This window comes from Sparus aurata, chromosome 15 (genome assembly GCF_900880675.1).
Source record: "Sparus aurata chromosome 15, fSpaAur1.1, whole genome shotgun sequence".
NCBI lineage: Eukaryota > Metazoa > Chordata > Actinopteri > Spariformes > Sparidae > Sparus > Sparus aurata.
Genome location: NC_044201.1, coordinates 19526113 through 19541064, shown reverse-complemented (window position 1 = coordinate 19541064; position 14952 = coordinate 19526113). Strand labels below are relative to the sequence as shown.

Below are 14952 nucleotides of genomic sequence, written 5' to 3'. Positions count from 1 at the left end.
CATGGCTGTACTGTATTGGGGTAAAGTCATGCTCTACAGTTACACCTTTGACCTTTTTTTAATAAAGAGGGAGAAAAACATCCATGTTCATACTCCAGATCACAAGTAGGCGGTAATCAAAGCTGAAAGAGACACACGACAAAAGAAATCAATGACGAAGAAATGTTTCTCTGACGCCACACACTGCGGGACAGTAGGTGGCGGCATGCACCTCTACACGTTGGTTCGAAAGCTGTTATTAAATAAGGGAAGAAGAAATATTTTTCTGCGCATGTGCAAAAGGCTGTCGTTTCGGGCGGGCTGATTCAAAACATAAACAAGATGGACTTGATATCTGCGCTGCACTTTCTGAAGTTAAAAGAAATCCCAGAAGGTAAAATTGTGTGCTTCTTCCACCATGTACACGATTTTTTGTATTTTATTGATTGAAGGGAGGAATAATTTCGGATATTTTACGCCGCCCTGGTAACTCTCACGTTAGCCAACTTGACGTTAGCTATTTTCCACCCTGTCCTCGTGTAACGTTAGTTACAAGAGAAACACAGTCACATCTCGTTCATAAATCTTGTAAATTTGCCGATGCTGCCTGGTTTGAAAGCAAAACAATCAAACCTTAGTCTGTATCCGTGAATCCTTGGGAATCGGTGGCAGCTGTCAACACTCACTGCAGCTTGAGCTGTCCCTCCGTCTCTTGTTAGTAACCCAAGCCCATCTTTATGAACGAACGTTAATGTTTGCTATTTGCCTTATCCAGAAAAGGATGTGATAACTTTTTTAAAATTTTCAGACTGGGTGGACGCAGTCTGGGACCTCGAGTTCACAGAGAGAAAACCATTGGATGAAATCGCAGAGGAAGAATTTGCAGTCAGTGGACACAAGTCCTTCAGAGCTCTGTACCAGTGTGTACTGGCCCACGCTGCCGACCATCAAAAATCTGCAGGCAGAGATGGAGCTACACAGGTAAAACTGATCTAGCACTGAGACAATTGACACAAATACACATAGAAGGAATATTTGAGTTTACTCCTTTCTTTTATATTTTCTGTTGCCCATTTTCCAAATCCTCCTGCAATTATCTAGACTGGTGTCATGCTTTACAGGCTGCCCCTCAGTTTTTCCAGGTGCACTAAGAAAAAATAATAATGTGTAAAAACTAATGACTTCAGCTGTCAATATTTTCAGTACATTCAAAACAAAAAAAATAGATGTACATGACAACATGTCTCTCTAAATTTTGGGAAATTGTTAAAAAAACAAACAAACTTGCCTTTGCGCTTTGATTTTGAAGAAAAACATTAATCTGCTCAGTATCCACTTTCCTGTCTGATTGCAACAGTAATCACATATTGTCTCCCATGTTGAACTGTAGAGCATCTGGGCGACTCTGGGGGTAAACGGGGTCTCAGTCAAGTCTCTGGTGGCTGTGCTGTCTTATTTCATCTTGGCGGGAAAAGCCAAAGCAGCCAATGTCCAGCAGAGAGTGAATGGACTGCACGCTGCCTCAATCTACCTGCTGCTCCTAGGAATCCCAGGTGAGAAAATCAGGGAGAAATTAACACCTAAGAAGTCTGGCATATTGCTTCAGTGCAGCCACATAGCAATAAGGCTTTAATTATTTTCGTCTTTTTTCTTATTGAAACAGTGAGTGGCTACTGTATAGCTTGTGTTTTCATTTTACTGATTGTTGTTGAATCATTACCTCTAGAATCATATGTTTACAGATGATCAATGAAAAATGTACAACAAACAGGAAATTATTACCAAGTTTCACTTTACTGTGATGTATTCACATAGGTATCTGCCCTGACAAAGCGGTTGACCCCTAGTGTGCACCTATCTTTGAAGCTGACTTTGTGTGTATGTCTGTTCCTTGCTTTCAGGAAGCATCGCCAATAAGGTCTTCCATGAGGTTTTATTAGACACATGTGCAGACTTGACCTCTCACTGTTGGCCTCAGGACTCTGGAAAGAAGCGCAAGAAGGATGGCCTGAAGAGTTCCCAGACAGATGGAAAACGTTCCAAACCACAGCGGAAAGATGCCGAGGTATGGTCAAAATGAACCCAAAATCACTAAAACCTACAGGACCATTATAAGATATGATGATGCAATAATTATAATTCATCTTTGAGGCTAAAAATCTACAGGCCACTGTAACGTTTAACACTACCTGTGCTAAGATTCATTACGTTGTATCTATCTGCACCATTTGTCAACATACAACACTAGTTGTGGGCGGTGTATGTGTAATACTATTGCCATTAATTTTGAATAGTGTGTGTAACTGCTCTTGTTAGTTTCTGTTTTATTCTGCTCTTATATTGAATGTAAGTTTTTTCCTCTTTAAATTTCACTTAACTGTACTCATTCTGTTCTTGTCTGCTTTGACACCTGAATTCCCCATCTAGGAAATACATTATGGATTAATTTATTTCATCTAACTTGGATATGGATATGTAAAATAGGTTACTTACTGTTATTGTTGACAACTAATTTCCTTTCATCAGTTAATTGACTGATCATTGCAGCTGTAGTACAGAATGATGTATTATTGAAATGACCAACAGTGGAACAAACTGAGTCTAGACGGAGTGTTGAAATGATCTAAACTGTTGCTGTTATCCTCAGATGGAAGTTGATGATGAAGAGGAGGAGGAAGAGGAACTTCATTTCTCGGGCCAGGACTTGATGAAGATCAGGGATGCTGTGGTTCTCTTGGTCCAAAGCCTCCTCAGGCTCCTGGAGACTTTTCAACTCAAGGACAGACCACAGAGCACTAGCAACTGCATGCAGGTGACCAACGATTCCATCATCACCCTCACTGTATACCACACTGCAACATCATCACCCTCACTGTATACCACACTGCACTGTACTCATATTTGAGCTGTTTGCATGTTTGTTTTTTCTCCGCAGATCTTCTGTAAGCTGCTGTACTTTGAGCCGGTCGTTGGAGAGCTAAACTTTGCTGCTCTGCAGTGAGTTTTCTTATTTCTCTCTATGTCTTGTTCAAGAATGTATCAAGGACAGGATCGAGCTGACAATTCTCTTTTTTCTGCACAGAGATATCACCAAGCTGAAGAGTGTTCCTGAGATGGCTTTCTACGGCCTGCAACTGCTCTGCTCACCAAAACATGGGGACCAGAAAGAAGTAAGATCCATGGCTCATGATTATCTGAGAATCGGAATTGCAGGAGACTTTTGCAGGAAAAGTCTGGTTGAACATGAGGCGTGGGTGATATCTATAGTTTAATATGTTCTTAATGCCATTCAACAGATATTTCTAATAAAACTGATGTCTCTTGTTCAGTCTCTGCGCAGGGTTTTCCACCAGCTTCTCTACGTGATCCTGATGATGAATAAAGGCAACAGAGGGAAGCCCTCCCTCCTTGTAACTAGCCAGGCCATCCTGTCCACCCGCGACCAGGCCATCCATTTTGTTTGGTAAGCAGCTGTCTGTTGATTGAAAATTATACCAAATGTAACCAAGTGAGGAGATTAACATTTTACATACCTGCCAACCTGTGCGCATTTTGCATAGCAGGTACGCATTTTTACATCAAAATATCCTGGTACGACTATTTTCCCTGATGCAGCAATTATTTATTGACGAAAAAGAACCAATTAATTATATGATTTTTGGCTCCACGCACATAAACTTAACTGAATTAATTTTATTTTTTTCTCAAAAAGGTTGTCAGGTCTAATTCCTCTCACAGTTTTTGAAATGATGTACTGGACTTCATCTCTACCAACTGCAGTGAATGAAAATTTCTGCTCAGTTTATGCCACAAAATTCAGTATCAGATGCTTGATGTACAATGAATGTGTCATTCCCCTCTGTCTTAATTAATTGGTACACTCACATGCAGTGCAACTGCTATAAGCATGATTTATAAATGCTGACACAGAGCAACTCCATCTCCATCAATATAACTTTGTACACGGTTTGTGTGTTTATGATTATAGTCATCTTGTGACTGAGCTGAAGGAGATGGCGCCTCCTTTCCTGCAGATCCTCCTGCAGCATATCTGCTTCCAGGTAAATCCTCCAGCATATACTCCGCAGTGATGCACTTCCTAGATAAGATAAAAATGATTACTGTATTAGTAAAGTTCAGATAGTCGATGTCAACCGTATGTGTTATACATTGTTCCTCTGTGGATGTTTAGATGGTGGAGAAGAGCGAGTATCGAAGCCATGGAGCCCAGGCTGTGGCTATGTTGACGTCTCAGATGGAAAGTAGTGGCTATGCCTGCTTCATCAAGTGGCTATCTAACTTCTCCAGGAGCTCAAAGGTAGCACATCACACGTGTTAGCTCTTAAATTGTGTGAAATGTCGTGATTCAGACATTTCATGATGATTGCAGCTGTTTAGCAGAACTTATTTCTAAATCCAGAATGCAAACATGAACAGTCAAAAAAATAATACGCTCAAAATAAAAGATGAATGTTAGGCCTTTTAGTACATATAGACGATTGTTTCATTGTCATTGTTTAATCCCTACAGAAAGCAAATATCCCCTACTGAATGTCAGGAATCAGTGGCTATAATCTAAATATGTGTCAGTCTTCATTATCTCCGATCAGTGGATTCCCCTTGTGTAAGTCTGTTGCTCTGGCTTCTGTAGATGGTGCACCGGCTGTTCTCCATCGATGTGGTGATGGTTCTGCTTGAGCAGCCAGAGAGGCAGCCGGAGGAGTGTCCGGACCCTGAGCTTGCTTGTTTCCTGCCACACAAATTCCTGATCCAGAGCCTGCTGTTCGCTCGGCGGATGGACAACTCCCCGACTGTCCAAGGCCACGCCCTCAACTGCCTTGCACAGTGTCTGGAGCTGCCTTCTTTCAACGTCACTCGGGCCATCCACAACCTCTTCGCTGCCAGTGAGTTTGAAAATAGTTCAAGTAGTTGTGAGGAATCTGGGCTAACTTTGGATCTAGGACCAGTTTCAGTAGACAGTACACTTTGTAGAGCTGAAGTATGAAAACACATGAGGGGGGGGGACACACACACAACCCTTGGCATTATTGTATAATCCAAGGGGAAAATGTTTGTATTTTGAGAGCTGCTGTGTTTGTAATAACTTATTGCAAACTGTTGATAGAAGAAAATCTGTCTCCTCTCTTTGTGAAGGTGACACCCACACAGTGTTCGAAGGTGAAATCACAGAAGGTATGCATACTCTTTTTCTTGATTTTGTCAAAGTCTGTTTCGCTGTGGAACATGTTGTCTGAACTGTTGGTGTTTGGGATGTGACTTTGTCCTCCAGGCAGTGTTAGCGCTCAGCAGACCCAGAAAACCTACCGCACTCTGCCGTTCAGGACTGTGGAGATCAGCGCCACGGATAGCTCCGTCTTTGACGGTGAGACAAACTAGTCTCAGCATCCCACTCAAATACTTTTATTACATGCACTGAGTACTGCGCACCAGTTTGGAAACGGGTGTAAAAGCACTGTTTACACATTTGACTAAACAAATATTTATACAAAAGAACAAAGTCTGAGACTGATTTGAATTGTTATATATTTATGATGCAGCAAAAGAGAATCTGGCTCTTCTCCTGCGGCGTGTGGAGGACTCAAAGACGAACGTGAGGAAATCGGCTCTGCAGGTATCAGGAACTGAGTTTTACCAGACAGCTTCATGTTTAAAATCCTAATAAGGAACAGCACAATAACTCATCAGTCATTAGTATCGTATACAGTCATGGTCAAAATGTTCCCGTTTGGCCTATGATTACAGCTTACCATCAAAAGTAAGCCAAAAAAAAAAAGGGCTTAAAATATTTCACTTTATGTGTAATGAATCTAGAATATATGAACGTTTCCCATTTTGAATTAAGTTTTGGAAAAACATGAACTTTTCCATGACTCTAATTTTTTAGGTGCACCTAAACATGTTCTTTACAAGTGTATGTAAACTTCTGACCATGACAGTTAGTATATATTTTTACCCTGTCTTTCTGTGCAGTTTTGCAGTTTGTGGTAAACAAAGGCGGGCCCAGGTGACATTTAACCTTCATCCTTTGCTGTCCCTCCACAGGCCCTTGTTGGTCTCCTGAAACATGCTGTGATCCCCATGAGCTGGGAGAACTTGTCTACGCTATCAGAGCGCTGCAGAGACTCAGCTGTGTCTGTGAAGAAGAAGGCCCTGCAATGTGTGGGAGAGCTGCTCGCTGTGAGTGTTAATCAGCAGCAGAACATGGAATTATTTATGTTTTTTACAAACGAAGCTCACAGGGCTATCAGTGTTAGAGCTGGAACGATGAATTGTTTGTCTTGCACATTTTTTGAAGTATCTATTATTTTCTCTGATCACCAGGCTAAACCAGAGTGCAACATGGTGCAGAGGGTGTGGCTGCAGGGTGTAGTGCCAGCAGTGGTGGACTCTGAGAACTCAGTACAGGAAAAAGCCCTTGAGGCTCTAGACCAGGTGGTGCTCAGCCAGGTCAAGCAGTACTCTGCCAGCCGCCATCTAGATGCAAGTCAGAGGCTGACTTGGGACCTGCTGGGCCTGCTCTGTCATGAGTGCCAGAACCTCAGGTTGGACCAAATATATTCATTCCCGTTACTGTCTATATAGACATTCAGCAGTGAAATGCAGAATGTTTTTACTTAATGTTTAAATTGAATAATGGTCAAAACATAATGAATGCTAGATATTGGCACAAAATATTAGGCAGTAGCAATTAAATAAAATATCTTTTATTGTTTGGAGCATGATCACCTCACTGCTGTTGCTGATATTGTTTTTTGTTCCGGGTCTCCAGCCGATATTTCAGCAGGGCCTTCACCATCTGGTCCAAACAGAACAAGTTTTCGCCATCATTCATCACCAACCTGATCTCACACACTGAGGCGGATCACGCTGCTGGGGCCTGGCTGCTGCTCTCCAAGGTGGTCGCTTCGTCACCCAAATTGCCCTATGGCAAAATCCTGGATGCTTGGGACAACATGATCAGGTGAGTGGGATGCATGATAATTATTCACAACATTTACACTGAGCTCATAATTTATTTTCAGCTGAGAATCCATAGTAAGAGGTATTTTTTTGTTCTCAGTTCAAAGGCTGTATCCGTGCCAACCTGCTGTCACATCCTGTCTGTGATGGGAGACATTGCTGCACATTTGAATGAGGATACCAAGGACAGGATAATCAGTAAGTGACTGTGAAATGGGGTGATGTAAAAATTCACTTGAAGAGTCCGTCATAATCCTTTTCTCTCTCTCTCTCCAGAGGATCTAATGTGCTGGTTGAAGAGCTTTACTTTGTCTCTGGAGGTAATCTCCGCTTCTGTCGAGACTCTTCTTCAATTTGGCCGCAGTGAAGACGTCAAAGAAACTCAGGTTGGACTTCTTGTCTTGCATTTATGAAAAAAGTGTTAAATGTGTTTATAATTAGACATGTAGAATCTAAACCAAATGTAACACCACAACCAAAGTTCAGAACACAGCAATGTTGGTAAACGTCTAAGTGAAGATTTTACATATTAACTGATGCTGTTTACATTTGTGCATAGAATATAATGCAGAAAAAGATGCTTAAGATGATTAATATTTATGAAATTCACAGTTAAGTACACTGTTTCACTGCACTGGTGTCATTTTAGACAATAAAGGGTAATATCCCACCTGCATTATGTATATTTGTCATGCCAAGTTTTTATCAACCACCAGACATCACCTGTGTAAGCTAACCAGTCAGGCACTGAGAACAAACCCAACAAAGCCAACCAATCAGAGTCTGTCAAGTCTGTCCTCCCGAGCAGTACGATTGCGCCCTCTGCTGTTCAAACTAAACAATACAAACACAAGGAGCAATAGTAGAATGCATTCATGCTGATTTCCCTCATTAGATCCGTGAGCTTTATTAGTATAATAACCACATGTTTTGGATTTTCTACTGAATGTAAACTTGTAGAATTTCAGCAAAGAGCATTCAGCTCACCTGCTAACGTTAAACATATTCTCAACGTCTTCTCTCAATATAATGTCCATCAAGTCAACACCTCTTCTACATCAGGGTGAAAAACTCATCCCTAGTTTCCACTTGTAGTTTCCGTCATGTGATACCTGATTTATTTTGTTTTGTTCAGGCTTTTCTGAACCAGCACTGTGGTGAGTTGGTGTCTGTCTGCGAGGCTTATCTAGCCAGCATCATCCTGAGTGAAAAGGGAGCCGAGAACCTCAATGAGGAGCTGATGGTGAGAACTAAGCCTTTCGCTGGCTTTTCCTTCTTACCCCAACACTTTCTTTACCATGCAGGTTAAAGTTCAGCCTTCAGTCCTCAAAAGTTTGTGTTGTTGGACTTAAAAACATCAGCTTGTAAGATGCCCTTTTTTGTGCTTATGATAAAACTGAAAATGTCCTCTCTTCCAGGTAAAACACCTCCACACTCTGGGCGTGGCTTCACTTCACTGTCCTTCTAAGGTTGGCAAAAGGACAGTGCTGCTGGTGGAATCTGTCCTTACAACACATTCTGTCAAACTAGCAGGTAGGGAGGATGGAAGTCTAAGAAACACAGTTCTAAGTGCTTTATTGTAGGCAACTGGACGTGTTTCAGTGTCTTGAAGATGTTTCACCTCTCATCCAAGAGGCTTCTTCAGTTCTAACTGGAGGGATCCATTATCAATCAATAATAATTTTCTACATAGAGATTAGATAAGCATCTGATATTACAAAGTGTATTGCTTAGGAGCAATGTATTACACTGTACCAACGGGCTACTTCTGGTGGTAGCAAGACAAATTAAATTATGGTTGACATGGTTGATCTTCTTTATGTTGGTCACTGATAGAAAACCAGGAGGAGATGCCGGCCTCGCTGCCTCTGTCCCAGTTCAAAACAAACTCTCTGTCTACCAAAGTCAGAGCGCATGGAGTCATCACCTTAGGTAAACTGTCCTTCTCACAGTTTTTGTCTGAGAAGCATTGCTCATAATGGGACACAAAATGATAGCCTCAACCTCCATACATTTCTGCCATTTCATCAGACATGTCTTCTCTTGATTGGCGTCTGTCTGGTTCAGGTAAACTGTGTCTGCAGCACGAGGAACTAGTCCAGAAGTACCTGCCGGTGTTTGCCAGGGAGCTGGAGGTTGGCACGGAGGTTGCTGTGCGCAACAATGTGGTGGTGATTATGTGCGATCTGTGTGTTCGATACACCAACATCGTGGATCACTACATACCCAACATCTCCACCTGTCTGCGAGACAATGAAGCTGTCATCAGGGAACAGACTCTGATCATGCTGACCAACCTGCTGCAGGTGGGAACTGTTGTTTCTTGTGTGTTACTATTCATTGTAGTTTAATAAAAAAAATAAATGGGGTTGTATGAACAATGAGGTAAAGCTGTATATTAAGGTCCTTGTAATTAGTGTTTGTAGTTGATGGGCAAAACGGAACTTATAACACCATACACGATGCTCAATAACATTGACTATATAAGCATTTATAATGGCATCATACACACATTTATTGTTGGATTATAAGTCACTTAAAGATATCAATACAAACCTTATCAGTTCCTCATAACTGTTTTTTTTTTTTAAATCTCTCCTTTAAGTAAGTAAGTACATTTTTATTTATATAGCACTTTTTAAGATGAATATACACTTTGTAAGCAGTTAATAGTTGACTATGCCTTTTACAGCTATCAGATTTAAAACAAGATAAATTTGTTGTTCAGGTTAATCGATTCTTTTACATGTATTCATGGGATTTTCAGCTCGGTCAATTTAACGGACTAGACTCTAATTTTGAACACAATTAAAAACAATTTAGAAACATATATTTCTGTTTTCAGCACTAGGCAGTGAAGTTTTCTCTAAATAGTTTAACTGAGCTGTAAAATAAATCACTTAAGAAACATCTGATTGCTCATTAAACACAGGAATTAGTTTTAAGTGGTCCAAATTCACAGATTGCACTGAAAAAAGGTTGTCATATTTGAAGTGATCCCCGGCATTAGTATCAATACAGTGTTATCAGTTCACATCCCGAGAAGGGTTTGTTTTTAATGTTTATCTCTAACTGCTCTTGTTGTATTTCTAGGAGGAATTTGTGAAATGGAAGGGCTCCCTCTTCTTCCGCTTCATGTCGGCGTTGGTCGACCCGGTTCCTGCCATTGCCAGGTAAATCACACACACAGAAACACAGAGCTTGGACCAATCCCTTTGACTGCCTGGAGAAATCAACCATGATATTAAACCTAAGTGCTGCCTGTTTCCTCTCCCAGTCTGTGTGAATACTGTCTGGTCCACCTGCTGCTGAAGAAGAACCCAGAAATGTTCAGCGTGCACTTCATCGAGTGCATCTTCCACTTCAATTCCTACAACAAACACAAGTCCTACAACAAGTTCCCTCAAAGTGAGAGGTAGGAAACTGTCATGCACTCCGCATCTGTCTTCATTTCTTTTTGATTATGTTCAAAGATAACACTTTAAATAGACTGATAAACTGAAATAGTACAGTATCTATCCTGTTGTATATCAGGATTATTTGTAAAGTTTATTCAATCGTTTTTTTGTTCATCGGATTTATCTTTTTCAAAACCTGTCCAGAGAAAAGGTTTTGTTTTCCCTGAAAGGAGCTCATCACTGTGACAAGCGTTTTCGGATCTACCGCTTCCTGTTAGAGCACTTCACAGACACGCAGCGTTTCAACATCACCAACAAGATCAATCAGACCATCTTAGGTGAGCATGTATGCGGAGTAAAATCAAAGCTAGAAATCACTCATGCACAAAGTCCCTTTTTTCAATCATGTTTCTGGACTGTGGACTGACCAGTGTCTTTCACCGATTGAGCAGTATTGACATGAAATAGAAAAAGAAATCCCTTCTAACCTCTTACCTTTTCCCACCTCAGCATGCTTTGCAGATGAGGAGCTGCCTCTAGATGCAGATGGTGCTGCGATTTTGTCAGAGACCTTCAAGATCTTGAGTCTGAAGGAGATGAAGCTGCAGTCCATATCTGCAGGCACAGCAGGCCCTGCAGGGGAGGAGCCAGAGGAGGAGAACATGGCCAACATGGCTAAGGCTGTCATACAGGCAGCACAGAAGAAGGTGGTGTCACAGGTTAGAATATTGGCAATGTAATGAATTACACATAAAGAAAAAGATTACATTCCACAACTCTGCAGCAGACTCATTAAAATATTGTTGTTGTTTTTTCTCTGATTTTAAACTTGGAATCAAGTTTCTCTTCTTTTGATGAGACACTCACTTACACGGCTAGTTACAAAAGTAAAGTAATCACATTACTGTAATGCCCATCTAAGTAGGTCCCAGGAAGTCCAGCAAATAGGTGTGGTCAACATCAGGCTGCAGATACAAGACGAGATTAGTGATAGAGGGTTCTTACTGGAAAACACCAGCTGTTCAATACTGTGTAGTCTTGTGTGGAGCTCCTCTTAGCCTCCTGTTCTGACCCACAGGTTCAGAAAAAGGCCTTCATCGAGAACACAGTTCCCCTCATCATCAGCCTTAAGAGCCTGCTCGAGCAAAAACGCTCTCCTGTGCTCAGAGACCTAATGGCCTACCTCCAGGTGAGTTGTGCACACCATCTGCATGTTTATTTAATTGATCATTGGGGGAGAAAAAACAAAGATCTGACAGGTTGAGTGATGTTCATGTTTCCACTCATTCAGTTTGTAAATTATAGTTGTGTTAGTCTTAAAATGTCTTAGCCCTAACCTAACCCTGAAGTACTTACACGAAGTGCGTAACATGTTAAAAACATAACATTATGCTGTTGTTCCTGTCAGGTGACAATGCAAGACTACCGCAACGAGGTGAAGGAGTGTTTCGCTGGAGACGAGCAGCTGGCGGCTGAGGTGGAGTTTGCTCTGAAGACAGCTGAGAAGGAGAGAGAGATGGAGGAACAGTTGGAGAACTGCAGCCTGACGGGAGACGGCAGGATTCCCACTGCACAGGTCAGACGTTCACAACAACACTGATAGTTAAGATATTTAGTGAATCTTTAAAGCACACTTGCTGCGTTTAAAATAATAATTATAATAATACAGTGTACTGTATGTAACATAAGTAGGAGCTGGAGTAAATGTTAGCTTTTAAATGTGTTGGTTTTATATACAAAATTAGTGCTTCAACTATTTGAAAGTTTAGGAGTGTTTGACAGGGTGGTTAACACTCGATGGATTGATACTGGTGCGATGTTATTTGTTCTTTATATCATTGATTCTCTAAGAATGTATTCTTATTTACTTACATTGATACAGGCCGCTGTCTGTGAGTTCCAAATAGTCATCTTGATTGTGCTCTCTTTCCTCAGCGTTCAGTCCAGGGCTCTCCTGTCAGGTCCAGGCCCCTCCTCCCCTTTAACTTTGCCACACCACAGGTCCCACGTCCAAACCCCCTGTCTGCCAGACTGACAAACACTGACAGGTAGGTCTTCATTACAGCAGCTGTTGTCACTAATAAATGAAATACGGGATGCCTAGTAATAAACAAAAATTTACAAATGCGTGTGTATCTTTTATCAGTCGTGTGCGCAGATCCAGGCTGGAGGAACCTGTCCAGTCCAAGTCGATTGCTCTGGAAAGAACAGGTATGACACACTGGAGGTTCATGGAAACTCTGAAGCTGTGGAAAAGGTTTCAGTTTGGAGTTCAAGGGTCATAATGTTAACTTGAAAGACCACTCGGTCTGATCATCCCTGCAACACACCAATACCTTCAAAAGGGTTTTCAGAAAAAAAAAAAGCGCTTCTTCTCAGATCTACAATCAAAAGAACAAATCAGTTGTTGTCAAGTGGTTTCATCTGGAGCAGTATGAAACAGATGATCTCATTCCGGTCCATTCTGGGATAAAAACACCAGATCAAGATTTCCATACCTAAATTTTATAGGTATTAAAGTAACCTCTAAATCATTCAATCATTTTAATGGTTTGATTTAATTTTAAATGGTGTTGTCATTATACTAGAAATTCTAACTTTGATACAGTACCTTCACAAATGTAGATATTTGATACCATGTTCCATACCACAGGTAGAAATTGACACATTGACACAGGTCATTTAATTTTTTTTATCAAAAGATAAATATAACAAGGCTTGTGTTCTTTGTGTTAAGAACAAGAGCATTTAAGGTAATTTTCTTCTGACCATAGTCAATCCATCCTTACTGACGTGTGACTTTGTTTTCAGTGATGCGCAAAGGAGTTGTGGATGACCGAGCCTTCAGCACGCCAGCAGGTACAACCTCTGCAACACGTCCCACACCACACAACTGGTCTTCAACGCATGCTTTCATCCATATAATATTTCCGCACCAGACGGAATTGAACGCACCACCATTATCAGTGCTAGGGAGAGGTCTCTGCTGAAACTATTTCTGACAACTGTCCATCTCTCCTCCCTGTCATCCAGGTGTCAACGTCAACTTAACTTTTGATGAAGGGCTCAGTGCGATCTTCAGTGAGCGAGGGACAAGTGAGTTAATCTGGTTTCAAGTATGACAGCATCCCTGTTTGTTAGAAATCAAGGTCTTGATTAATGTGTCTATTTTGTTTTTGCAGGTCTCGGTGGAGAGACAAGTGTTCTTCATGTGCGACCAAATGAGCAGCAGTAAGTGCGTTTCTTTAGTTTGGGCATCTGATTAAGATGCCACCTGAGGTCCGTTGTTTGGAGGTTTTCTGTGCACAATGTACAACTAGTAGGAGACCCTGGGGTGGACCCAGAACTCTCTGAAGGGATCACACAGTATATAGTATACAGTTCCATGTTCTGCCCTCTTAGAAAACTTAAGTATAGTCTTGGAGCTGACAGCCACAGACAGGGTAGGGATATCTGTAAGTATTCAGAGGGTAACACATTGTTGCTTTTGCTCTTTTCATGGAATATGTTGTCAGTAAAATAAAGACAAGAAATATAAAGAGCCTTATCCTTTAAAGGGTCAGTTCAACCAAACTTCAAATAGTGTCTTTCCCTCAAGATTATTTCAGTATTCTGTGTCAGGGTTTGGAGATATTTTGCTCTTAGATTTTTTACCTCTAATGTAATTTATTTTGTGTTGCTCACAGCAATGATGTTATTAAACGACTTTTTTTTCTTTTTTTCCTCGGGTCCTTTCATTGGGAACTGTCTCTGTTGCAAGTCTTAAATATGTCGATTAGACTTTTGATTTTTAATTTAAATGGCACGGCTTGTCTCGTACTACACTGTGGCAAACACTGTCTTATATTTCTGTGGAGAATGTATGATTAATAACTTGGCTCTCTTCTGTGTTTCAGAGCTCCTGGACCGAGGCTGTGGAACGTGCAGTCTCCTCTCCGCCAGAAGAAAAAATCATCGAGAGTTTGATTGACATACAGCTTCCTTTCTTTGTTTCTGTTTTTTGTCTTTACGTAAACTATAGCTGTTACTGCGTCTTTCATCTTCATTTACATCTACATGCTGTTGATTGACATTCTGTCAACTTTATCTTGGATATATTTCTTTAACTATTTGTCTTCTTTTTTTTTTTGGTAATAAAAGGGACCTTGGTTATTGGTCATCAAATTTGTTGCAGGTCTAGAATATGTTGTGTGTTGTGTGCTTTCTTGTAAATGTTCTACCTTGGTGGTAGACACAAGTGCGCTTCGGACTGTTCACAGTAAAAGGTGACAAAGTGTGTGATTTTCAACTTAGACAAACTCCTTTATTAACCTTAAACTTCGAGCTCTTGCAGTCATGATGCACTGACACAGAATCCTTGGGAAGGTGGGGAGGAAACAATGTGGCCTGGGACCTGCAAAGTTTCAGATATGAATACAGAAGTCAAATATGAGGCCAAGTGCAGGTGATGGCTCTTTTTAGCAGAATTAACTTTCACCAACATGGTGAACATCTGAAGGGTGCTATGTTTTCCTGTGTAAGTGTCCTCAAAACAAGTCACACAAAAACAGGAAATGGGGAAAAAAAAACCACTATGTGAAACAAGAGAGTAACA

General features: G+C 41.0%; 1 protein-coding gene across 1 annotated transcript; it reads left to right on the top strand.

Moving 5' to 3' along the window:
• The first annotated feature begins 281 nt into the window (after positions 1-281).
• On the top strand, positions 282-14522 carry ncapd3 (non-SMC condensin II complex, subunit D3). The gene is made up of 35 exons (XM_030441721.1): positions 282-373; positions 788-960; positions 1370-1532; positions 1881-2044; positions 2627-2791; positions 2915-2976; positions 3062-3149; positions 3309-3442; positions 3968-4040; positions 4172-4297; positions 4631-4883; positions 5134-5172; positions 5270-5362; positions 5538-5611; positions 6043-6177; positions 6322-6542; positions 6770-6961; positions 7061-7158; positions 7237-7346; positions 8096-8203; positions 8379-8493; positions 8797-8892; positions 9028-9266; positions 10054-10133; positions 10238-10375; positions 10563-10696; positions 10869-11077; positions 11437-11547; positions 11767-11934; positions 12294-12406; positions 12505-12569; positions 13170-13217; positions 13392-13454; positions 13541-13589; positions 14255-14522. The coding sequence occupies exons 1-35, from the start codon at positions 322-324 to the stop codon at positions 14322-14324; spliced, it is 4221 nt and encodes a 1406-aa protein (XP_030297581.1). The 5' UTR covers positions 282-321; the 3' UTR covers positions 14325-14522.
• The last annotated feature ends 430 nt before the right edge of the window (positions 14523-14952 follow it).